General features: G+C 32.8%; 1 protein-coding gene across 7 annotated transcripts in view; it reads left to right on the top strand.

Moving 5' to 3' along the window:
- Nucleotides 1-27,411, top strand: part of LRP1B (LDL receptor related protein 1B) — a 1,877,633-nt gene that overhangs the window by 1,073,247 nt on the left and 776,975 nt on the right. For all 7 annotated transcript variants that reach the window (XM_081051911.1, XM_081051912.1, XM_081051910.1 and 4 more), the window contains exons 10-12: nucleotides 2,584-2,727; nucleotides 7,381-7,617; nucleotides 25,794-25,974. In XM_081051911.1, the coding sequence (XP_080908037.1) occupies nucleotides 2,584-2,727; nucleotides 7,381-7,617; nucleotides 25,794-25,974 (562 nt within the window). The remainder of the gene's footprint in view (nucleotides 1-2,583; nucleotides 2,728-7,380; nucleotides 7,618-25,793; nucleotides 25,975-27,411) is intronic.

Genomic DNA, 27,411 nt, shown 5'->3' with positions numbered 1-27,411 from the left:
AATATGTTTGTACTAAATTCAAATTTGAATTCTGTTGATAACTTATTAGAATTTGGTATCAGGACTTATTCATCGGCCAAGTATTTCTTGGCCGTTTACTATGTACCAGGAGATAGTCTACTTATGCTGGGAATACTGCAGTGAATAAAACAGACAAAAAAAAAAAAAATGTTTGCTTTTATGAGATTTGCAACCTGGTAGAGGAGACATAATTTTGAAAAAGTAAATTATTATCATATTAGATGGTAAGTACCGTAGAGAAAAATAAAGAAAATAAGAAGGATAAGGAGTGTCAGGGATGGTGGTAGTTTGCAGTTTTATATTTAACGGTCAGAGGAAATTCGACTGAAAATATAAAACTGAATGAAGACTTGACATAATTGAAGGGGGGAGGCATGGATATGGTAGGTAGAGATCAGCAAGCTCAAAGACCACGAGAAAGAGCAAGCTTAGATTGTTCATGGAGCAGCAAGGAGGCCCATGTCTGGAGCAGGGTAATCAGAGGGAAGATGGGTAGGAAATGAAGTTGGAGAAATAAAGGAGGACCATAACATGTAGGTCGCTGTAGACAATTGTAAAAAAAAAAAAAATTGCTTATACTTTTGTCAAGATGGGGAGTCCTTAGAAAGAACTGAGAGGAGTTTCATGACCTGACTGACTTTCTAAATGAATCAACGTTGCTACTATGTTGCCAACACATTGTGGGGGACAAGTGTGGAAGGTTAGAGAGGGTGGTGGATTGGACTAAGATGGTAGCAGTGAAGATGGTAAGAAGCAGTTAGATTTAGAATATATTTGAAAGTAGAGTTAACAGGCGTTCCCGTTGAATAGGAGGTGGGGTATAAATTAATAAGGAGTCAAGGATGATGACAGTAGCTGGGGCTGAGCAATTGGAAAGATTGAGTTATTTTTGAGATTGGGAAAACTAAGTATGGAGAATATTAGGGAGCAAAGAATAGGAACATAATTTTCTCATGTTATTTCAAGTGTATTTCATAAATTCTAGTGACAATATCAGGGGGAAGGAGGTATTTGGATGTGTGAATCTGGAATTCACTGGGAAGTCTAGCCTGGAGGTAGCAATTTGGGATTCATTGGCATATAGATGACATTTAATACCATAAAAATGGATGTGATCACCACAGAAGTAACTATAGATGAAGAATTGAAGAAATCCAAATAATGGATACTGAGACATCGCAATAATAAAAGTTAAAGAAATTAGGAGAGACCAAAAGGGTAGACTGAGAAGAAGCTTGGTAAATCCAACTGGACATCGGATTTAGCGGCATGAAGCTGACAGGAATCTTATAAGAGTAGTTTTGAGGTAAAGTGAATGTTTGGGTAGAATGGGCCTGAGAGAGATAGGAAAGAAAGGGATTGTAGAAAATGAGGGTAGGTAACTTTGAGAAATGTTAATGTAAAGTAAAACAGGGAAATAGGGAGCTAATGGAAGGATTACAGTGGGAATTACAGTTAAAAGAAGGATGCTTTTTCCAAGATGCAGAAATAATGACATATTTGCATGCTCCTGTGCATGATCCAATGAAGAGAGCAAAAGAATGATGAAAGTCAGAAAGAGGAAAGTTGCTAAATAGGTGAGAGGAGATGTGATCTAGTATAAAAATGAGGTGAAATTGGAAAATAAAAGCAGCTATCTTGGTGGGAAACGAATAAAATTACATTTCACTTGTCTATTCATTTAGAGAATGAGGAATACAAAAAAACTACACCACTCAATTTTTAGAAGCATAGCAGTTTTATTACTAAAAGGAAATCACCATGTTATTTGTCACAATTTCAAGTAAGTGGCTGTTAAAAAGAAGTATAATTACAAATGCATAAAATATTACTGACATTATTCCTACTGCAGCTCTTTCTCTTTGACCCATCATTCTTTTTCTCATCCTCTCCATATAGTACTTTTCCTTTTTGTTTTCTTTTCTAACATCTACAGTTATGAAATAGCCTTTTATTACTCAATATCTACATGCAAACTCAGCCTGCTGCTTTTGACAATTTCACACACACACACACACACACACACACACACACACACACACACTTTCAATGGACTCAAAATGTCAATGGACTTAAAATTGAAAAAAAAAAAATGCCTCCGCATTTCTCAGTAATCATGGAATCACATTTTTTCAACATTAGGTACCCGTATAATGGATTATTAAAAATAAAATCCTGTCTCTGATTACTTAATCTGGGATATTTTTATAGTATAATACTTTTATACTCATAAGAAACGTGTTTTTTTTTTAAAAAGTATAACAAGCATGTACCAAAAAAATCATGTTACTTATATTTGGTTTACATGTGAACAGTTTAATATAAAAGCATTGTATCTCAGAATTGTTTTTTAAATGTTGCCCTAGGGGGATTTTGACAAATCCCTACCTCTTCTTCTATGATATTTATACTCTTTCCAGTTGATTATGGTTCTAAATAGTTTGGCATATAGATTTTTGCTAGGATTCCTTTTCCTGCACTGTAAAAGTTTCGAAATACTGATGCACATAATTATGTTGTCTTTGGAGAATTTCAAGTGTGCTGTTTTTTTATTTATTGTAGTCAGAAGCCATGCGTGTGAAGTGGATCCATATGGAATGCCAGGGGGATGTTCACACATCTGTCTGCTCAGCAGCAGTTACAAAACACGGACCTGTCGCTGCAGGACTGGTTTCAACTTGGGAAGTGATGGCAGGTCATGCAAAAGTATGTTGTTAAAAATCAAACGTTTTGCCAGCAGCTACTGCTTCAGAAAAGGGATTTTAGTATTAATTAGCAGCATCAAGATCAGTAATAACACTAGATTTCATCAGGCTAAATCTGCCTGCAAAAATGTAGCAGTCACTTTTCTACAAATCAGTATATAGTGTTTTATTGTGTGTGTGTGTGTGTGTGTGTGTGTGTGTGTGTGTGTATGTGTGTGTGACAATGTGAATGAGAAATCTAATTGAGCTATAGAGTGACTAAATTTATGGATCTTCAAAAACATGCTTTAGGAAAGATTTTTAGGAAGATCCTTAATTCCTTAAAGAATGTTTTTGTTCTAATGAACTCAAAGCATTGGTTAACCTGATTTTCTTTTATCTGAACCAAGATGCTGTTCCTAGTAATAGATGTAAGTAATGCTTCACCTTATCTAGTATCACTGGGGAGTAAAATTCATTTCATTATTTAATGTTCCAGGTAAATGAAGCTATATTAATTAAATAATCTCTTTAATAATTTTATTTAAAGTCTTTCTAATAGACATTTTTTTATTTTTGAAATATTCTAGAATAATTGAATTGTTCTTTATTTAAATAAGCTAGTAAACATTTTTATAAATGATTTTGTAAGTTTAAATTATAAAAATTTAAACACAAAAATTAGTTAAGGTCTATACTTGGGATCTTCATAATCAGATAGACTAAAATGGTCCTTTTAGAAATGGCATCTAGGTGGAGACTGTTGGTCTTTAAATACACCTCAAATACTATATCTTTTACAGTTATGATGACTGCTTTTACAATGTACATTTTGTCTCCATTTTCTCATATTGATGGCTTTTATTTCTGTCATTGCTTTCTCTCTGTTCACTTCCTGTTCACTTCCATTGCTTTTCTCTCTGTTCACATCTCTTCTATTTTCTTGTTAAATGCTTGCCAAGAACTGTGAAATGAGACCAATAAAGTTGTTATAATTTTAAGTCTCAACAGAATTAATAGTATAAATACATCAAAATAAAGACCCTGTGAGGTTCAATGGTGATATAATATGTGCATTTTAGTATTTTGTTTTTATTTTCTAACTTTGTATTAAATGCTGGTAATGTACAGTTGCCAGATCTCATCAAGAGATTTGGGTAATTGAGGGTACTGTGTCAGAAGTCACAAAATAGGCAATGTCGTGTGAGTGTGTGTGTGTATGTATATGTGTGTGTGTAACTAGCCTTTAAACAGGTCTAGTTATCACTTGGTAAGTGATGGCATGTCATGCAAAAATAATCTCACACACACACACACACACACACACACACACACGTATATGTTTGGGGAAAAACATAAGATCAGAGTTGTATAAGCTTCAGTAGCCCTAATTTAGTGTATCAATCAGGGTACATTTATATGAACAGAAACAATTCTAGCTATTTAAACGGAAAGGATCAGGGGTGAATAGCTGCTTACAAAACCAATGAAAAGCCTAAAGCAGCATCTTCTAGAACGTTCCTTCAGAACATTCCTCAAAACCACCATCAAACTAGCCTGGCTTAAAGCTGGAAAATCTGCCAAAATCGGAAGCTAGGGAATCAGGAAGTTACCAATGACAGTGGTAACTTCAAAAATGCACCATTGTAGCTGAGATCCATGGATCAGGAAGCTTGTATCACAACTATTAGCTCCAGAAATATGTCACAACTTATAGTACCATACTGATAAACAAAACAAAACAATACCAAACTAAACCAAACAAAAAGACACCCTCTCTCTTGCCTCTTGATATACACAAAGGAAGGAGACCAATGTGGAAAAATTCAAATCTCCATTAGATGAAGAGCAACAGAAGCAGCATGCTTGAACTACTACATCTGATTTTGTTACTTAAATTTAAGCCAGAACCATGACTACATGAGTGTCTGTGAAATGCAGTTTTTAATTGTTAATTGTATATAGTAAAGAAAAACACACTAGACAAAACTTTATAGTAGACATTGAATGACTGAAAAAAAGACGTTTTAGTCATTTAGTCAATGATAACAGGGGAACCAGTTATCATTCTTACACACACAGATACGTACACACACAGATATACACACACATTAAACCAATGAAGTACTGCTGTTACTGATTACCAATCAAAATATCAGTTAAAAACAAAAACAAAAATAAAGGTTAGCATGAATGGGTATGGTAAAACCAGCATTCTTATCCATAAATAATAGAATTGGAAATTGATATAACTGTTGGAAAGACATTAATACATACAAAAGATATAAAATCAATGCTATCTTTTAATGAGTTAACCCACTTTTGACTGAAGAAATCCATTGTAAATGTAGGTGTAATAACAAAAATCCAGGGACAGTCTAAATATCCAAAAATAGATAAGTAGCTGACTGTATTATATAGGGAATATGATGGTGGCATTGAAAATAATGTTTTAAAGACTTTTTAATGACAAAATATTAAATAAACAAAATAGTTACTAAAGTACATGTATAATACAGAGGGTGCCAGAAAAATGCACACACATTTTAAGAAAGGAAGAAACTGTATTAAAATTGTAGTACAGTGAATGAAGCTAGCATTCTTTGATTAGCGCTGTCTTTGGAGTGAATGTCATACTACACGTTACTACGTAATTAAATTTGACTTCGAAAAGTAATACCTAGCTAACATCTCTTGAAATTTGTAGATTTTTTTGGCATCCCCCAGTATATCTATTGAAAAAATATATGTACATATAAAGTTTGCACTGAGAAATGTTAATTTACAAGTTAATATACACTACTTGTTAAAAAAAAAAAATCCTATTGAAAGTAGGTACACACTGAAAGGCTATGAGGGCAATGAAGAAGAGACAAGTTAATATTCTTAAGCCCAAAATTTTATTTCTGGAAACAAATACTGTCATTTAAGAAAACATATAAAATACCAAGTTGAAAAAAATGCCAATCTCAGAATCATTATGATAAAAAGATAACACCAATTTATGGTTTAGCAAATTATTATGTATTATACTAATCATACTGAAAGAATGTAAGTCCTAATGAATCAATATGGAACATAATTTCAATGCTTAGATGTAATAATAAAAGTAGAATATAAAATTGAATACTTATTTTATAAGTAACAGTGTATTAGACAAATAGATAAATTTAACCTGAAATAGTCACACAAAGGAATACAATACAGCAGTGAAAATGAATGAACAATGTTTACAACAACCATAGATGAATATAAAGAATGTAATAAGAATAAAATTAATTCATAGACTAATTCACACATACAATTTAAACATAGAATTTAAAAATTAAACAATCTACTCTTTGAAATACATACAGCATATATACTAAAACTATTTTTAAAAATACATGATAAACACAGTAATCAGGATATTACATGTTTCTGGGGTGGGATTGGGGCATGTTCTGCCTTCCAATGTTCTGGAAATATTCTTAAAATCTGTGCTAAGTACATGGCACTTGTTTTATTTTTATTCTTTATGTATTAAAATGTTATACAATTTGGTTATATGTATTTAATATTCAACAGTGCTGATTTTAAAAGAAACACAGGAAAAAATATATAAAATGATAATGTGGTTTGTATTGAGGGTGTTGAGTTTATGAGTATTTATTTTCTTTTTTTCAAATGTTCTATAATGCAATTATTTTATTTTACAGAAAACCTCACTTATGGTATGGTTTTTCAAATATAATAGTGTCATCTGTAGCCTCAGTTTTATTATTATTTTTATTTTATTTTATTTTTTTAATGAAACTCTATGTTTTCCCTTTCATATAAAGTACTCTCTTCAAAATTATATGGACTGTGTGTTCCAGTAATTCAAGAACCTTGCATATACGTTCATATAAAAGTCTGAAGGAGACAGTTCCCTCTGTAGGCAAAGCTACCTTGATTTTGGCATTTTAACCCAGGAAGCAGTTTTTAGTGTTTTTTGTTGTTGTTTTTGTTTTTATTTGTTTGTTTGTCTTTGATAAGGGCTATGTTGTACATCGGAGTTAATGGCATACTGCATCAACCTTTAACATTCTAATTAAGATGTGAAGAAAAAAGTGATGCCGTAAGTGGCACTGGATTTCATTTCTTAAGAAAAACAAATCACATGATTAGACAACTGTAATATATTCACATGCAAGTATGTGATACCGTGTGAAACTTTTTGTTTGCCTCTGACACTCTGTAGATGCAAACTCTGACTGAGGGCAGGGGTTGTTTTGTGTATTTTGAACTTTTAACATTGTCAGACATAATGAATGCTACAGTTGCTATCTATAAAACATGTTAGATAGATTGTAATAAATTGTAAAATTAAATGTGCTGGATGTTTTGATAAATGTTCATTTTACAATTACAAGTTTCTCAATGATCTGTCATGTTTTTGCTATACAGACGGTTACAGACAAAGGAATAATTAACTAAATATAACCCATTCATGGAAGTAATTTCTGTTTTAATTAAAGTAATGCCATTAGCTGGCCTTCTTGCATCAAGATACATTTGGCATATTTTAGAGTTTAATTTTTGGTATTGAATTTAAAAAACGCTAATTGTGCCAGTTAATTAAACCATGGCATTATGCAGTGTAAAGAAGATTAGGCAGCATCAGTTGTTTCTGTTTGTAATCTTTCTTCTGCAGGACCCAAGAATGAGTTGTTTCTCTTTTATGGAAAAGGACGCCCAGGAATTGTTAGAGGAATGGACTTGAATACCAAGATTGCTGATGAATACATGATCCCCATAGAAAATCTGGTAAACCCTCGTGCTTTAGATTTCCATGCAGAAAACAATTATATCTACTTTGCTGACACCACCAGTTTCCTAATTGGCCGGCAGAAAATAGATGGCACAGAGCGAGAAACCATCCTGAAAGACGGTAAGTGACAATGTGTAACATTAACATTAAACTACACAGAGATAAAGCAATTTAAAAGGATAATCCAATGTATGTCAAACTAACTTTAACCAGAACCCAAGTTACTACTGATTTAATAATACGTGTTAATTTAATTTTCTTCAGTAATATTATTTCTACCTATTTTTCACATACCAACATATTAAAATCTTCATTATAAAATAGAACTTGTAATTGCCTACTATATTTTAAACATCACACTAATTAAATTGAGCTATTTATTCTCTTTCATGGAAAAAATGTAGATTTACAATGATATGCTTATAGTTCTATATGGCAGAACATAAGATTTAACAGGACATTACAGACTTTTATACTGTTTGGTTTTCACTGGAATAGCAGTCATGTCACTGAAAGTGCATTAAAAACATCAATGTCTGCGATGTCATCACAAGTCTTGCATAGTGTTTCTTACTTTGTAAATCATTAAAATGTAGTTCTCTCCAAATATCAGTATCTACAGAGAAAGTTTAATTGTATATACCTATTTTTATATCATATAAATGTAAACATATATGCATGCACTTTATTAAAATCAATGGATTTAGGAAATTACTTGGCTTGGGGAACAACCGATGAAGTAACAAAATAATATAGCTTTAGTATAAGTAGGAAATATATTTAATAATCAAGAAAACCAAATATTTGAGTGGCTGCTAGTCACCATTAGCATGTTAACTAATTAATCTGGACCTCAGTTTCTTCATATATAATCTGCTTACTTCTCAAATATTTTCCAAGTCAAGTTGTTGTCCTTTCAGTCTTAGTTGTGGAGAGCGCAGCTCAGCTCCAGGTCCAGTTGCCATTGCTAGTTGCAGGGGGTGCAACCCACCATCCCTTGCAGGACTCAAGGAGTTGAACCGGCAACCTTGTGGTTGAGAGCCCACTGGCCCATGTGGGAATCGAACCGGCAGCCTTTGGAGTTAGGAGCATGGAGCTCTAACCGCCTGAACCACTGGGCCGGCCCCTCAAATATTTTAAAAGTCATTGATTTAGGGAACAGTAGTTGTAAGCTTATTTTATGAAGAACCCTGTGTTAGCTATCATAAAATATAAAAGGGATTGTAGAAAATGGCTACTGCCTTCAAGGTGTCCATAATCCACCCTTGGAGATGATATAAGCACACAAAAAAATGTAAAAGGTTTACAACATTTAATTTAATTAATACGTTCAAAGATGGCCCAAGTAAATATATGAATAGTGAAGAATGTCCACGTAAGGAGAGCCCACAGGAAGGGAGAAATGTCCTAACATGGGTATTCCCAGAAAACTTCTTTGTGGAGAAGGTGGCATTTTGGCTAGATTTTAAAGAAAGAATGTTAAAGAGGAGGGGAGGACATTTCAGCAACCAGGGATTCCAAGAAAAAAAAAAAAAAACAACAAATGAAAACAAAACAAAAGCCCGGGCTCCCAAAAGAGAATGAGGTGAACGTTAAGTGCATTACTACAGAAGGTTTTGTGTACAGGAAACAGTGACAGAGTGAAAGATGGTGAAATGAAACACCTTAAATGTGAAGTGAAAGGTCTTGGATAAAATCCTGAAGGGGTAAGAGACAGGAAATGCTTTTGTGCCAAAGAATAATGTGAATGAAAAGATGTTTTAGGAAAATGAATCTGTTGGTGGAGTACAGAATGAATCATAGAGAAGAAGGAGAGAAAATAAAAGCAGAGAGACAGACTAAAATTATTTATAGCATAGCTGGTAATGAATGGTGATCTCTGCTATCTTTTAGAGGAAATGGAGGCAGCATAAAAAAGATGTTTCATTTAACTCAGGTTCACTTTAAATCAAACCTTTAATAATAAAAGCACACATTCCACCAGTGACAAATGAAGTGCTAAACTGAAAAAAAAAATTCCTGTTTTTTCTTTTTTGTCTAATTAGAGTTAAGGTTTTTACTTTAAACTGGACGTGACAGAGGCTGTCTGCTTACTTTTTTCTGTAGTGTGATGTCAGATGATAGGGGCTTGACAATTTTAGGATAATGAACTTGTGCATTCTCTCTACATAGTAGATGCTTTACAATTGCACTAATTTTGACCTAGACATTTTCAAGACGAACTGAAATGTAATATACAGTGTTCTTGTGTGTGTGTTTTTTTTGTTGTTGTTGTTGTTTTGTTTTGTTTTGTTTTTCTTCAAAAAGTGTCAGTTTTTGTGCTGTGACTGAATGTTCTAGGCAATAATCCTAACTTTGACAATGATATCTAATCAGTGACATTGGTGGGTCTTTGCATCTCACCATAGCAACAAAGATCAGCTCTAATAGCTGCTTGCCTGCCAGGCACATTGGTACAGTTTTGCTTTGGAAGTATGAAGATTATGAGAACATTTTGCAGATTTGCACACCTGAAATATATTTAACATTTTCATATTCCTGTACAAGGGCTGTTATGTCTTTTTATTAGTTTATCTTTTTTTCTTACCAGTAAGGAGAATAATAATAGACATTATGATGCAAGATTAGCATGCCAAAACAAAACTTACGTTTGGCAAATGATAACTTGTGATTCTTGAAATTAGAAAAATCAACTTCTATGTGTGTTCTCTCACTTAGCTAGAATGTCTACCACCCACCCTGAAGACTGAGCGACATCGCTTAGTTTGACAAATGAATTTTTAAGGTTGGTAGAAATTCTAAGTCTCAGATAAATTTATATGGTTTGAAGTACAAGACTATAAAGATTTTGTTGTTTGTAAATAAAACATAAATATTTTGGATGTCTTCTGTGTAAGCTCAGAACTCTTATATAAAGGGAAAAAAAACAATATTTACAAAAATGACTCATCGCCATTCATTCTTTGATTTTTTTTTCTTTTTTTCTCTCTGAGGTTTATTGAAAACCTGCTAAACGTGGTGCATTGTGCAGTCTGTGTGGAAGCTTGTGAGCTAAAACAGCAGTTAAATCGATGAGATAGGAAAATTATCCGTTTGAAATATTTATTTATATTTCAATAATCACTGAAAACAACTATGAAATCAAACAGTAGTGATTTAATAAAAAATAGACTTCAATAAGGACAAAAGATTTACCAATCTCTTTTTTTTTAACTCTCCAAATTTTGTCATATTTTTGTAAACTTCATACTATATATTGTTTAAATTAATCAGTTGCTTTTCTTTCTCTCTCTCTCTCTTTTTTTTTTTTGTTTTTTTTTTTTTTTGTTTGTTTTGTTGGTCCAGTCAATAAATATTCATTGAATGTCTTTTCTGGTCCAGGTTCTACTCTAGGTGATAGGAATCTTGCAGCAAACGGGACCAAGCTGTGTATTTGGTTTATATCTAAATAGTGGGAGGCAAATACTAAATAAACACAAAAAATCAACATGATTATGATAAGTGTTATAAAGAAAAGAAGAATACTGTGGTAGAAAGTAAAAGAAGATATCAACATGAGACAAGTTTATACTAAGAGATCTGGGAATTTAAATTAGCCATTCTTACTAGGTACAATTGTTACTCTAAGAGAACAAGATAGATTATAAGATTGAATTCTTTATATGAGTTATTTATAGGACTGAATTTACCTTTACTTTCTTTTGTGTCTTGTCTAAGATTAATTTTTCACCATTGTGTGAATCATAATTTTCAGCAGAAAGGAAAAAAACATAAAAATAATAACTTAGTGTTTAATCTATTTTACATGTATTCTATTAGTACAGTACTTGTTTTTTAAACTATATAAATTTATTCTACTGGGATACATATATCTAAATAGAAGTCATGTTAACATATTTTTTCTTATCATTTCATAGCTTTAAAAGTATTTAAAACAGCACTCAAAGCATTTTTCCTGAGTTTGAAAATTATTAATGTCTGATGCTGTAACAGAAAAATTGTAGTTTCAATAGATCCCATAATTAAACAGGAGGCTGGAGGTCACTAAGTTTGTGGTAATTTGTCACTGAACTAACACAAAGCTTGTGCTCTTAACCACTTTGCTATATTGACCTTATATAGTTCTTCTGGTGGGTTCAATTTGATTGAGATCTGGAGTAGGTACACATTTCCACACCTCACAGTCTTCCTTTAACTGAGGATATATCACAGGAGAAAACAATAAATAACTTTGGACAGGATGCAAGATATTTTCCCCTTTTTGATACTATGAATAGAAGTATGTAGCCTAGAAGAAGGTGAGGCCATTTTTCTATGCCAAACATATTCTCCAAATGATATGTTTAACCCTATCAAAGGGTTACGCCATATTTATGTAATTGCATTTCCAACATCTGCAGGGTCAAGCCCTCTTCATCACAGTTCCATCCCCAGCATTTCCATCCTTACCCATGGATTTTTAGAATCCAACAGTTTCTCCAATTATGTGTTGAAATTGAGGGTATTATACCTGGGTCATGAATTGTTATTTGATGATTCATCATTGAGATACTTAAAACGCTCACGACCACCACCACCACCACCACCTCTCTCTCTCTCCTCTCTCTCTCTCTCTCTCTCTCTCTCTCTCTCTCTCTCTCTCTCTCTCTCTCTCACACACACACACACACACACACACAGACACACACGCCCACACACAAGAACAATTTAAGACCCACTTCAGAACTCCTGAAAAATTTCCAGGACTCCACTCTAACCAGTCCTGGGACAGCCAATAATAACAAATTACAGGATGTGTTCTGTTTCCAAGTGATGCCAGCCTTAGAGAAATACTATCATTTTATGCACCTAGAGCTCACCATTTGTTCTTGGATTTTGATGAACTTCACCAGTGTATACACTAGGGATTCCTAGTGCCTCACAAAAACAGAGTTTTACAGTGATGAAAGTAACATCTTGAGTTATCACTAATGAATTATGTTACAAAGTTCCTATGAACATTAAGAAGTGATTACGCCTTACAAAACATTTTAAAATTAAGAACAGCCTCAACTCCTCTGTTAGATTTTAGGTGAATATCATATTTTTTCTGATTTTAACACTGACCTTTATCATAAAGAAAAGATCTAAGACTCTGAGAGATGTAGACACTGCCCAGCCATTAAAGGAAATAATAAATATCATTGTCAATCATGAGACATTTCTTAATTAAAACTGGTGAGAAGATATCTGTGAGTGTTTCCAGGGCTTGGGAATCTAATGGATATTGTCCTGCTGGGTAGCAAGGTTATAACTTATATGCACATACTGATTCTTGTTGACTAACAATAGGATGCTTTCCTGGAATTTACTGGAAATTTGAGTCTTGAAAGCATGGGTTCAATTTCATGTTTAGTTTGCAAATAGTTGTTTCTCATAATTTTTGACATATTTCTTAAAGTATATGAGATATATAAAAAAAGCACATTTAGCCAATATACTTTTTTTTTTTTTTTTTCTGAAAAGTTGACAGGGAAATGAGAAGATTGCAATCTGGGTTTTGAAGTATATTAAGTCATAAAAAATGGAATAGTACAGAGGTTAATGGGCAGTTGCAGGTGTCAGAAGTTTGAATTCTGCTGCATAACTTATTAGCTGTGTAAACTTGGGCAGTTTATATAACCTCTCCAAAGCCTTTGTGTACTATATCTGTAAGATGGGAATAATAATTATTCTTGGTTGATCTGAGAATTAGGAACCATCATGTTTGTAAGGTACTAAGTATATTGTAGGTACTTAATTAAAAAATAGCTGGCATTATATGTATAATTTTTTGAGATATATAACAGGGGTACCAAAAATGTATAAATGTGGACACTTTGGTCAATGTTGCTGAAGCAGTAGTTCACTGTAATAACATTTAAATGTTATACTCAGTTTCAATCAATTAACAACTTAATTAAAGAAAGACAAATATATTTCTTATTAAATAACTCTAGAGAATGTTCTTGGAATATTAGTTCATTTACGATAGTATTGATACTGAATTTTCTATCTGTTTAATCTCATGGCTCTATCCCCCTTATTCTTTGAATTAAGAGGTGCTACCCTGTGGTAGCAGAATATGAATCATTATTTATTGAACAAATTAACCTATCCTTACATTACTGGCATTCCAAATTCCCTAGCACAGTAAACATTATGATGGCAAGGAAGGAAAATATTTTGTTTTTTTATTGACTTTCTACTTGCATAGTCCTTTTCAAGTAGTAATATTTTGATCTTCCAGGGTATTTATTTAAATTACAAATTATTCAAATTTTGCTTTTGATATCCTTGAGAGTAGAGATGGCATATGTCAAATGATGGGTTGTAATATATTTAGCTTGATTACATGTTATGTCTCCATGTGAAAATCTGTGTATGCTCATATGTGTGATTTTCTCTCTTATTTGTTTGAGTTGTAGGTAGAATCTATAAAAAAAAAAATTCTAAAATACCAAGTATTTAAATAGATATAAAGATCAAGTAGCTAAGCTAGGATTTAATTTGTCTTGTAGGTATCTGGTACTCTGAAAATTTCAGAATGATAATCATATTGATTCAACAAGAGAGTGTTATTGACTGGTATTCTGGAATGAATACTCTAGCTACGTAGCCCCGATTTCCTGTTATTTCTTTTCTCCACCCAGGTTTATTTTATTCACATTCATTCATTCATTCATTCAGTTTTTTTTTTTTTTCATTTTATGACTATTGACCAATCCTTCAATACTAATTTTTGCTAGGAGTTTTCAGAATGAATTATACTTGTATCCTATCTTTATATTTCATGGAAACAAATAGAAAAGTAGACACACTTCAGTAAATTTAACAAGGCAGTCGGTGGTGTTAGGAATGCGATGCAGATACAGCACTGATATAGTACTAAAGGAGTTTAGAGACCAGATGAATTAACAGGGAGAATAAGAGATTTGGGTAACAGATAGAATATTGTTTTAGCCTTGCTAAAGGATTTAGAAAATAGAAAGAAGAAAGAAAAAAGAAGGAATAGGCAGTAAAAGTGGCACAGAGATGGGGAAGTGAAATATGGATACGTATGACAGCAGGAGAGCAGCAAATGCTGTTCACATTTATTAAACACTGTTGTTTGTGGGCATCATATATCTTATTTCATTTTACCTTCACAATAACCAAACAAAAAGGAAAATCTTATTATACACATCATTATACAGACTAAAATGAAAGACAGCAGGCAAGTAAACGTACTTTTTTTCTGACACCAAAGTCCATTTTTAAATTCATTTGTTTGTTTGTCCATAACAGCACATCAATTAGCTAAAAGTAGTATAATCCAGCACAAATGCTTAGATCATAGGGCTGATTTAGGAAGTTTGTGACAAACAATTATGGAAGGTCTTGTATATCATTGGATGGAAAGTTGGACATATTCATGAGGTGATGGTGAGTCATGCATTTGTATATTAATTTATACAATCAACATTTATTGAGATCATGTTAAATATAGGCAGTGTTCCAAGCCCTAGAGGTACATCAGTGAACAATATAGACGATATCTTGGAAACAAAATGTTCAAAAATACCTTGAAAAAACTTTCGTTTCTTATATGACTAAAAGAGGTGGGAAAATAACCCTAACCTATACCACATAGTTTATTGTTTAACAGAAGTCACCTTTATTTCCCAAATTTACCATAGCAACGTAGCATATGGTATCTTTATTCCAGACCAGGTTTATTATAGACTCATACCTAGATGAGGAAACTGTATCATGTGTTCTATACCTTTTGTCCCCCTCAATAAATAAATAAATATATAATAAATAAATAAATACATAAATAAATAAATGGGGGCTACCTCAGGCAGAACTTCCTTAAATTAAATATTTATCAACTCTCTTTTCTCTGTTTCTATTAACTTATTTACTCCTCACTTTTCCTATGCAATTGGAAAGAAAATTCTCATCAAAATATGTACTTTGGCTCTTGAGTTTTTCAGATGTAAAACAACAAGTTAGGTGTAGTTTAGTGCAATATACAATATTTAGATAACTTGAATGAATATATTTTAATGATATTACCACATATGGTTGTGGTGACGGTCCAATAACTATATGAAATATTTTAATACATATCTGTTTTCTTTGATTACTGCACATCTGCCTTCATGAGATAGCAGTGTGTTTCTGGCTCTAGAATTAGCACTTTAATCTCTGTTACTAAAACAAGTTTTCATAAACCTTTATTGTACTTCAAAGAAAAATGTGCACATTTTGAATCAGAAACAGTTACCTTGATATGTTAGCTGTTAATGTATTTGTAATTTGTCTCAAACAGAGAAACTTCAAATTGTAAAATTTAATTCACTACTATGTAGGTAAAAAACAAAACAAACAACAACAAAAAACAGTACCCTTTTTTGAAGTTAAAAAATATATCTAGCATGAAAAACATTCTTTGTCACAATAACTAGCTATGAAATATTTAGCATTTCTACTTTTAAAGTAGTTTACATATGGGACTTCAATGAAATTTGATGCACTCTGAGACTGCATATTTGAAAAAAGTATATTAGTTTGCATTTACTACTCTACTAGCTACAAATACCTAATATAATATTTTTATGAAATTTTGCCAAAATATATTACAAATAACTTTTTATTTGATGGGAAGAAAACTTATGTTAAGAGAAATTAAAATGGACTAAAAATTGCTTGAGAAAATTCACACACATTCAAAATAGAACTCCAACCTCATATAAAGTGGGGTAATTTTGTCTTCCAAAATAGTTGCCTTTGTGACTAGCTATAGACATTGTTTAGTATCAGAAGATAAGTCTTACAGTTCAGCACAATCAGCAAGAATCAGTGTCACTCAATACCACTCAATACCCACTGGGGACTGCCTTTCTCAATCCCGACAGGTAAGACCCTAGAAATAAGCACAAATCATAAGGACTCACTTATCTCTGTTGTTCATGAGCATTTTCCAAAAAAACAAAAAAACTGCAATGACAACAACAAAAACCTCAAAAATATTCCATATAATGACTTTTAAATTCATAAGGGACATACAAAATTGTGCATTTTATCTATCTATTTATCTATCTATCTATCTATCTATCTATCTATCTATCTATCATCTATCTATCAATCATCTGTCTATCATTTATTGCTATGTTACCTGTATCATCTCTGTGACTTCTTTCTAATATTCTCTTTGTCACCCCTGAACACTCTGGGTGTGATATTACTTCAGGGCTTTGCATGTGTTGTTCCTTGTGTCTGGAAGGCTTTTCAACCAGATGTCCCCAAACCTCTCTCCTTTACCTTCCAGAGATCTTTGCTTAAAGACCGCCTCCTCAGTTAGCCCTTCCTGGCCACCCCATCTAAAATTGTAATTCTACACATATTCCCATTCCATTTTCATATCCTCTTTCTCTGTAATTTTTCTCAAGAGTACTTCTCCTAGGTACATTTTGCTTATTTGTTGTCTTGCTAGGAGAATGCAAGCTTCAACATGTCAGAAGTTTTTGTTTGTTTTTTTTTCACTGATAGATCCTTGGGGCCTAGAACAGCGCCTGGTGTACAGTAGCTATACAATGAATATTCACTGAAGGGATGACTAGGTCCTTCAGTTTGGCTGGCATTAATTTAAAAGTAGTAATTAAACCGATTAAACAGCTAAGATTGGAGCATGATTATTTTGTGATCTAAAATAAGAAATAATAGTTTAAATCTTCAGTATTATTTTTTTTGATTATCTGAAGTTATTTTGGTATTTACTGAATTTGTTCTTTTAATGGGCTTCCCTAATGATTTTGCAGGAATCCTGTAAACTTTTTTTCTTTTTTTTTTTTTTTTAACATATTCTCATTATTTATTTGAACTTCCACATTTTTAAATGAAAAAAAAAATAATTATGAATTTTAGTTAACACACATGAGACATTCCTGTCTTAGCAAACTTTCCCAGGCACTCTAACTCAACATCTCATTTTCTTGCACAGATTCAAATTATGATTTTCTTGCATAGTTGCATACCTACCTTGAATCGTTTTATACTATATACTTATTTAGATGAATTATTCTGCACTAATTTTCTTTATGGTTTTCCTATGAAATTGTCAGGATTCACTTAGCTTACTGCACCAAATTTGTTACAAAACATAGCATTAATACAAAAACTTTAACTGTCTTTCCTTTTCTTACAGATTATCTACACTTAGCCTTTGTCATCTTCTGTGTATTAAAAATCATACATTCCCCAAACCATTCATTTATTTTATTACATCTTTAAAAAATAATTTGAACTACTTTTATTTAGTTGGTGGAAAAATTTCAAAATAGTAGAGATTCTATATAACCCTCACAGAGTTTTCCCAAATGGTAACATCATACATAACAATATTACAGTTATCAAAACCAGAAACTAAAGGTAGTTCTCAAATTTCATCAGTTTTCCTGTAGTCTTATGACTTCTCAATCTCATGTTTTTCCTTACACTTTATTTTTACATTTGACTTTTCTTTATAAACACATTTGTTGAATCCCTACATTGTCAGCCATCACATATATCTTGGTAAGAAAATAAAGATATAGTTTAGTAAGAATAGTATATATTTTTTTCTATTAGGAAGTTGGTAAAGAGTCCTTCCTTCAGTAATCTTACTCTATCTCCAATCCCTTATCCTCTTCTGTGTGCCATCCTTTCCTTCTACTGAGTCATTGCTGATATTAACTTTCTTTGACCCTTGAATCTGTTTATGTTTTTTTTTTTTTTTACAGTTCTAGATATCAAACCTTAACATAAAATAGATAGGTATATTGGAACAATGAGTTAAATATTTAGATTTACTGTTTTGACTGCTAACTAAACGTGGGTTCTTGTGAATCACTCTACTTTTTCGGAGAGTTGTTTTATTACTTGTGGAATGTAGACATTTGATTCTTTATGTAGACATATGATTCTTTAGCTTCTTTTATCTCTAAAATACTAACTTTATAGCTAAGTTTCACCATAGTTTTATTATTACATTTTTCACTGACTCAATATATTATTATATTTTTTTCCTGTCTACCTGTAAACCAAGAAGAATTGTGACTATGTGCATTTTCTTAGATATTTGTAGAGGGTTTTAAGATAAACTACTATAAGGACTTTTTCTCCTTTATTACATATACCTATCATCCACACATGCATTTTACCTATAGGTTTTCCCTCTGGGTAGTAATGTAGTCCTAAAACAAATATACTTTTGTTTAATGTAGAATAATTAGGAAAGGGGGACCATCTAAGAGGATGGTCACATGAGATGACATATTTGTTCTTTTTCATAGTAATGATAAAAACGATGGAGATTTACAGCTTCTGACTTCTAAGCTCACCTTGAAATTTAATGATCAGTGTATTTTACTAAACATAATGCCTAAGCAAAGTGTCTGCTACCTTGTTTTGAAACTTCAGTGAACATTATCAATTGAAGTATTATGAATGTTTGAATGTTTAAATGGTCAAATGCAAATATATGAAGCGCATTAGAAACTATAACAATAAAAAGCAATTTTTAATAGTTTCCTTTTCATCTAATATGAAAGAGATTGAGTGATTTAGTATTAAAGCGATAAGCTGCAAAGTGTTTTATTTTTATAAATTATAACCTACTTCACAAGACTAAAAGAAATATATTACAATAGCTGTGATATTTTGTGTTCAGAATGTGAAGACATTTTTGCTCTGTTCTCTCTTGGTAAGTAGGCAGAACTGGACAGCAAAAGTGCATTAATAGAAACTATTTTTCCCACACACAAAATGAGGACTCACATTTTGTATATTTTCATGAGATGGTTAGTCACGTGTGGCTACAAGAGGAGACAGAGGAGAGGGTTGGAAAAGCAAAGCTTATTATATTCACAGGTCATCGAAACAGAAGCCACATTGTACCATCCAGGACAATGTGGAAAAGACACCAGGGCAGTCAGGAAGCAGAAGACAAGAGCGAAGGAAAACATTAGGCAACAGGCTTTACTGGAGTTTCTATGGGAAAATCAAGGCAGGGCACGATAAACAGGTTTGGTTTGGCTAGTTTGAGTAATTCCATTGCGCTTCAAACTGCAGGGGTGGTCGAGGGTAGCTGGGTACCTAGCCCTGGGATGGTTAATGCAGCAGTATATTGCCTCCTGCTTATCGGAACTACACAGAGAAATTATGGCTCTGGAATGATTAGCTTGACCATCAAAGGCATGTTCCTGGCTGGGCCATCTGTTATCTTTAAGAATTGGCCATTTCCAGAAGAGGAAGTCTTTCCTCAGTGGGAAAGATTTTTTTGTTTGTTTTGTAACATGTTAAAACATCATAATATACAAAAAAATAAAAAGATTAAAAACTATTGACAATGCAACTCTGATGTTTTCCAAAAATATATACTGGCATATGGTAGAATGAATTATATATTTATTGCATATCAGTAGGAGCTTGCTTAAATTGGAAGCCACTCTGCCCTCCATAATACATACCTTGGACACCGTGCATGTGAAAAGAATGAATGCTAAGAATGTACCTCTTCTGCTCAGAGCATCCAGCAAAATCACTTTCAAATTACCAGCATAGTGATGGTGTATTTGGGTTCTCCAGAGAAACAGAACTAATAGGAAATGTACATAAGGAGAGAGAAAGAGACAGAGATATTTTAAAAAATTGGCTCACACAAGTGTGAAGGTTGGTAACTCCAAAATCGGCAGGGTAGTTCAGCAGGTTATAGACCCAGGGAAATGCTGATATGGCAGCTCCTGTTTAAAGATAGTCTAGAAACTAACTTCCTTCAGCCTCAGGGGACCTCAGTCTGTTTTCTCTTAATCCCTTCAACTGATTGGATGAGAACAACCCCTATTATGGAGGCAAATCTGCTTTAGTCAAAATGTACTGATTTAAATGTTAATGTAGTTTAAAAAATACCTTTACTTCAATGTCCAGACTGATGTTTAACCAAATATATCTGTACTGTGTCCTAGCCAAATTGACTCATAAAATTAACCATCACACAGGATTAGCTGAAAACATGCTTTACAGTGTAGTAGTATAAATCAATACTGAATTCCAATAAGAGGAATAGCCCGAAACCAGAAAGGATTATAATGTGTGGTCATATTTGTAAAGTAACTTGTTCGTCCTATCTATGTCCATTTATTAAAGACTACCAAAGTATGACTTTTCAGGACCTTTCCTGGGGTAGACAATTCTCCATGAATCCTTCATATTTCTGCATGTCTTACAGTGAGACACTTACTGCCTTTTATTCTGAAGCATCATTACAAGAATGTTTGTATAGAAATGACATTTTGAAGAAGAGATGAAGTTTCCCTTCAGTGAAAAGGGCAGGCCTGCTTACTGCTCATTATAAGAGATTTGGGTTTCCTAATTTCAGAATCCCTCTGTTGCTATAATGCAACCCACTCTTTGTGAAGGCATCCATATGGGCCCATCTCAGTCACCTCCATGGGACTTTGGAGTAAAGGGAACTGACACCAATCTGCTGATAACTATTCTGCTTGCTGCACCATGAGTAGCAAAGTCCTTTATATCTGTCCTACAAGTCTTGCATCTTCCACCATCACCCCCAAAACATTACATAATGGGCTAATTTGTTGGCTTGAAAATAAGGTAAAAATCACAATTTTTGACAGTTCTTGAATCCTTTCATTTTGATCCTCACTCTATTTTATTGGTGCCTGTAATGCATACTGTGGGACTCTCTTTACTCTTACATATGCTCATCACTGCATCAAAGATGAAATATCTGAATGTTATAGACAATGTGTATTCCCCTCCCCCAAAACAGAAGTTAACAATATGTTTTTGATAATAGAAGGGAACTGCTATGTTTTAATACATTCACTTCATGAAAAAGCCCTATATGGCACTTCACATGTCTCTTTAAATACAACAGCAATGCATTTTGTTCTGATTGAGAGTAGCTTGTGTATTCACCTTTCCTGACCTAATAAGTAAACTGAAGAATGACCTAGAATAAAAAAGAGGATGAGAAGATCAGCCTCAGCTGGATATTGGGGACAGATGATATACAAAATGTTAGTCTGGCCAAAGAAAGACTTCTGTAATCCCATGAGATACAAAATTCAGCAGTAAAACTTTATTGCCACACTATTAATGAGATCAGATTAATTCACTCATGTCAGATACTTATGAGGTGTGATGTCTCAGGCCATATTGAAAGGCATGCACAAAGATAATTGGTATAAATTAAGGTAGGGGAGATATCCAAGTGCTGAGTCTGAGGCAAGGTAAGGCATCCCTGTCCATAGGAATTTCTACGTGCATACTACATATCTGGGTGTTTAAGGCATGTGCCCACACTCTGCACTCCTGCAAATGCTTTTTTAATACTTCATTCTGACTCAGACAAATAATGTTCATAGTAAGGATAGAAAATTGTGGATACATTAGAAAAATGTAGGCAGTGTGTTTTTACAATGGCAGGTGTGGGGTATAATTTCCAATTAAGTCCTTATTATGAGGTCTGCCAATTAAGTTTGCGGACTTGTTACAAGAATGTCCCTAACCTTTTTTGATATCAGAGGGATTATCCATTATGAATTTGTACCAACTGGACAAAGTTAACCAAGATTACTATTTGGAAGTGCCGAAAAGGCTGTGTGAAAAAGTTAGACGACCTGAACTTTTTGCCAACAATTCATGGCTCTTGCGTTAGGACAATGCACCAGCTCACATGGCACTGTCTGTGAGGGAGTTTTAGCCAGTAAACACATAACTGTATTCAAACACCCTCCCTACTTATCTGATCTTAGCCTACTTAGCCCCCAGTGCTTCTTTCTTTACCCAAAGATAAAGGAAATATTGAAAGGAAGATATTTTGATGACATTCGGGACATCAAGGGTAATACGACAACAGCTCTGATGACCATTCCAGAAAAAGAGTTCCAAAATGGCTTTGAAAGGTAGACTAGGCACTGGCATCGGTGCATAGCTTCCCAAGGGGAGTACTTGGAAGGTGACTATAGGGATATTCAACAATGAGGTATGTAGCACTTTTTCTAGGATGAGTTTGCGAACTTCTTTGTCAGACCTTGTATATTAACCAAATTCAGTTATAAAGCATCAAGACTTATGGATTACTCTGGATATCCAGCTTATGTATCTTAACAAAGCTAAGGCCACTGTTCACATCCTTAGCCTTTTTATTTTTGTATTTTTAAATCTTGGACCCATTTTATAATAGTAGAAGTGTTTTGTTATTGTTGTTGTTTTTGTTGTTGTTGTTGTTGTTTAATACATAAAACTTTAATTCTCTTTTCCATAATTGTGTAATACTTAAAATTCAGACCTGTAATAGTGTCTTAGTTTTAGAAATAGGTTTTCCTCCACTCTTTTTAAAATGTTTATTTTATCTAAGTCAAGGCATTAGGTTAATTGAAATAAGTTTTCCTTCTTATTTATTTGTTTTAAATTCACATAATTATTCCTTTTTATTTACATAAATGTCACAATCTCTTATTCATCCTTATTTTCTTAATAGTATGTGTTATTTGTAGGAAGTAACATTGCCACCTTCAAGAATTTTCACTTAAGTGAAAAATCTAGTTTTTTTTTAATGAGATGTGTGTTTTTTTTAACGTACTATTTAATAACATCCATTTACATAAGGTATTTTTATAGAACAGTATTCACAAAGGAAAAATGATGGAACGCTTTTAAATTTGAACCACAATAGTATATGAATCTTTATTCACAGAGTGCATGAACAAGTCTTTAATATGAAGCGTATAGATAAGTTTCGTTTCTTCACTTAGGATACAATATATACACATTATCTTAATCTAAAAAACAGTACAAGATACGGTTATCTACTGGATTTTTAAAAAATAAGTACAAACATACATATTTATACAATATTTACTGTGTATTAACCATTATTTTGAATAATCCTATAAATTAAACACCATCATTACACACACGTTACAGATCAGGAGACTGAAGAATAGGAAGGGTAAGTAACTTCCTCAGTTAGCTGACAGAGCCTACCTAGGCAGTGTGATTCTAGAATTTATGATCCTAACTGCTACTTTATGCTATTCAAGCACTTCATTTTTCCAAAACAAATCAAACAAACCAATTAGGGCAGGGCTCTCCCAAATTCTGCTTCTTTAGAGTACAATTCCATTCCACTCTTACTATTTATTCACAACTGACTCTTCATATATAATTTCTGGCTTATAGTGACCACTAGTCAAAATGCAAGGAAATAGTACTAAATAATTTTAAAGGAGAAAAACATAAGGTATTTTCATATTAAGTAGCATCCATAAAGAAAAGAGCCAGGGTATATATCAGGTATTTTTTAATCCTGATAAATTAATAAAAATACTAACATGCATTGAGAATTTACAGTATGCATACAGTATGCATACAGTATGCAGGCACTATGGTGTTTTACATGCAATTGTTATTTTATCCTTTGCTAGTATACTCACTACAGAGTACATGATGTTCTGTTCACTTTACAAATGGAGAAATTAAGGATCAAAGTGAGTGAGTAACTTACTCAAGTGTCAGAAACAACATTTCAATTCAGGTACTATTGCGACTGTTTCATGTGAAAAGAAAAAAAAAAGACTCAAGTCAGGTGTCAAATTGAAAAGTTTTAACAATATGAGGGTTATTGAAGAAGGAAGTTTCCATGCTAAAGCAGACTTCAAATGTAGTACAGTTTTTGAAAACCAACTGGCAAGATCAAAATCAGCCACAGACTTGATAAATAGGAAACAAAAGAGCAAACTGCTATTCTTTCCATTATGCCAGAGCAGGAAAGTGCTCTGTAAAATTAAGTATCAATAAAGTGAAGACAAAAATGAAACTTTTTTAAAAAGCATAGGCTCAATTAAATGTGAAAATTACTCATATTGGATGGTAATGAAGCAGATAGCTTAGTGAAATTGAGAACATATCTGATTGACTATAATGGAATTTTCAGCTAGATCAAATCACACATTGTATTAGTCATCCTGAGTCAGGGCACATGCTGATTAGCAGAAAAGGTCACAAGAGAAAATTTTATTTTTTTTCTAATGTCAGAAGGGCCATGATTAACGAGTATGATAATAGCAAGTATGCATTACTTCTGCATTACGTATGCATATGAGAAAATGTCATGCAGACTCCCTGTAGTGTGTGAATGCAAGGCTCTGTCTCTAGTATATTAGTACGTCTTGCTTTGTCCAGTAAGTTCCAGTTCTCTAGTTCACACCCAGGAGGAAAAGATAACAGTCTCCCTGGTTTTGAAACAAGAGAAAGAGTTCACAGTAATTTCTCATGCAATAGGGGAATGGAACTGTCTTTATGATGCTGTGGACAGTTTGGAGAATAGTATACAAAATGGCTAAAAAGCAAGGATTCACCGTAGGAGCAGTGCAATTTTAAACATCTCTCCATCAGGGATCATCTGACATGGATGTTTATCTCAATTCTACCACCTCTTGTGTGATTATAGGTGATAAACCTTCACTTTGAAGTGTTACAGTTCTATAAAGGAAAGGGTCTGAATTAGGTGAACTCGGAAGATTATATGTATATAATATTTCTTTAAATTATCACTGCCTATATTTTATAGAACTCTGCAATAGTATCCTTTAAAAAACAATCTAGAATATACAGAAATATATCACTGTTCCTTTGAGATTCACTCTTCATACAGTTTTATGATGAAAGCCTGTCCTGGGCTTTCGAAGGTATGGTTCTGCTGAACCATTCATCTCTTGGCAAGAGGGCATTCACATTATTTTGATTACTCAAATTATGTATTACGAGTTTGAACATACTCTTGGAACACATGAATTACTCATATTACTTGATCATTCTTCTAAAAGTCTGTATCACTCTATTTTTGTTCTGAATACTTACCTTTCATCCTTTTTTTGATCTTATCAGTTCTATTTCCCTGTTTGTTTGTTTTTTGCAGATTATTGTTTCAATATTTTGAGAGAGGGCCTGCCATGTACATAAAATTGCATTCAAAAGGCAATTGAAAATAATCCATGGAATGATAGTATTTGCAAAAATCACACTATAATAAAATCCATGAATCAGAATTCATTCTCTTTTGAATTAAACATTTTAATTAGATGGTGTAAAAGTAATTGAGGTTTAAAAGTTTAAAAATAATTGCAGAAACTGCAATTACTTTTGCACTAACCTAATATTAAGTAGAACATAAGCAGTGGACACTATTGTAAAATTTATGTGTTTCTTGTCATTGATTTTTATAGATCTGGATAATGTGGAGGGCATTGCTGTGGACTGGATTGGAAATAACCTTTACTGGACAAATGATGGCTATCGGAAGACAATTAATGTGGCCAGGCTGGAGAAGGCTTCTCAAAGTCGGAAGACTCTTTTAGAGGGAGAGATGTCCCATCCCAGAGGGATTGTGCTGGATCCTGTTAATGGGTATGAAATATTTGATCAGCTTTGTATAAGGCAAAATATATTAAATGCATTTGTTTTTTTACATATTTATTATTTTTACTTATATTCATATATGAATTCAAATGTGAATGGTCTAATTAGAAAAAGTTACTTATTTAGTGAATTTCTGTCCTAGAGAATGTGCTAAATAAACATGTCAAAATACATTAGACTGAAATACACAGATTATTTGTATGAAGGATATATTTACTTGATTTATTCAGACAAGCACCATAATTCTCCACTTTAGACAACCCGACACCAAGACAAATAATCAACTAAATCAGAGAATCAATCAATTTAATTTTTAAAGTCTATTGAAATTTAATATATTCAAAAAAATAGCAAAGTTTTCTTTTGTGCATTTAATGTAGGCCAGATATTTTGTTAAATAAAGTACTATTATTCCTATTCTGTAATCCTCACAATATCCCTTTGAATTAGTTTTTATTCTCATCCTTGTTTTACAAAGAAATTGGTAACTGATCTTCAAAAGACCATTCAATTATTAAGAGACTAGGTAGATATTTAAGCCCAAATTTCCTGTCTCCAAGACATTACTCATAACTGCTATACTCTGCTACTTTTTACTCGTCTTGGTAATCACATAATTTTAGACATAAACATAATTTCCATATAATGACATTATTTTACAGTATTTACTTCTTATTTTAGGATGGGATATTTTGTGTAATCCCTGTGAATATAGTTTCCTTTGATTTTTATTCAGAGCTATTACCTGAACCAACAATACTGTGCATGTAGTAATATTGACAAAATGTGAACATTCCCAACAGAATACCAGAATGAAATGAATAGATTGCGTATTTTATATGTATAGTTGTTATATGTGATTTTTACCCCTTCCATGACTTACATATCACTGTTTCAAAATAGCATCACAAAATGAATATTATTTATAGCTTGCTACATACATATTAAAAGTACTTACTTAATTAGGAAGCATGTGCCTCCCTTCATAAACCAAGATACCAAATTACTGTTCCTAGAAGTGTATGTGTTGAGAATAGCTGGAAATACAGTCAGGGTGCTTCTTCCTGGGTTGACACCGAAGCAGTGGATGAACTCTTGTATGTGTTTTTGTAAGGCATAATTATAAAGTAATTTCAGTAATTTTATGTGTAGATTCCATAATTATCTGTTCTATTTCTAGACTTTTAAACCAAATTATTTATCTGATCTTTATCAAAGCAATCTTAATTTTAAGAGAAAATACTTATACCACACTGTCTAAATCTACTTGAAAAAAGTTGTTTCAAATATGTCTTAAAATAGCTTCTTCCTTCTTTGTATTGTGTTAGAGAAAATATTTTCTGATAGAGTTAAAGGGTGTTTGTGGTACTCAAGAAGATGACACAAATATGGAGGTCATAGAATCATGATTTGGAAGGAAATTTA

The sequence above is a fragment of the Rhinolophus hipposideros genome (assembly GCF_964194185.1).
Source record: "Rhinolophus hipposideros genome assembly, chromosome: 6".
Classification (NCBI taxonomy): Eukaryota; Metazoa; Chordata; class Mammalia; order Chiroptera; family Rhinolophidae; genus Rhinolophus; species Rhinolophus hipposideros.
This window is presented reverse-complemented; position numbering and strand designations above follow the sequence as displayed.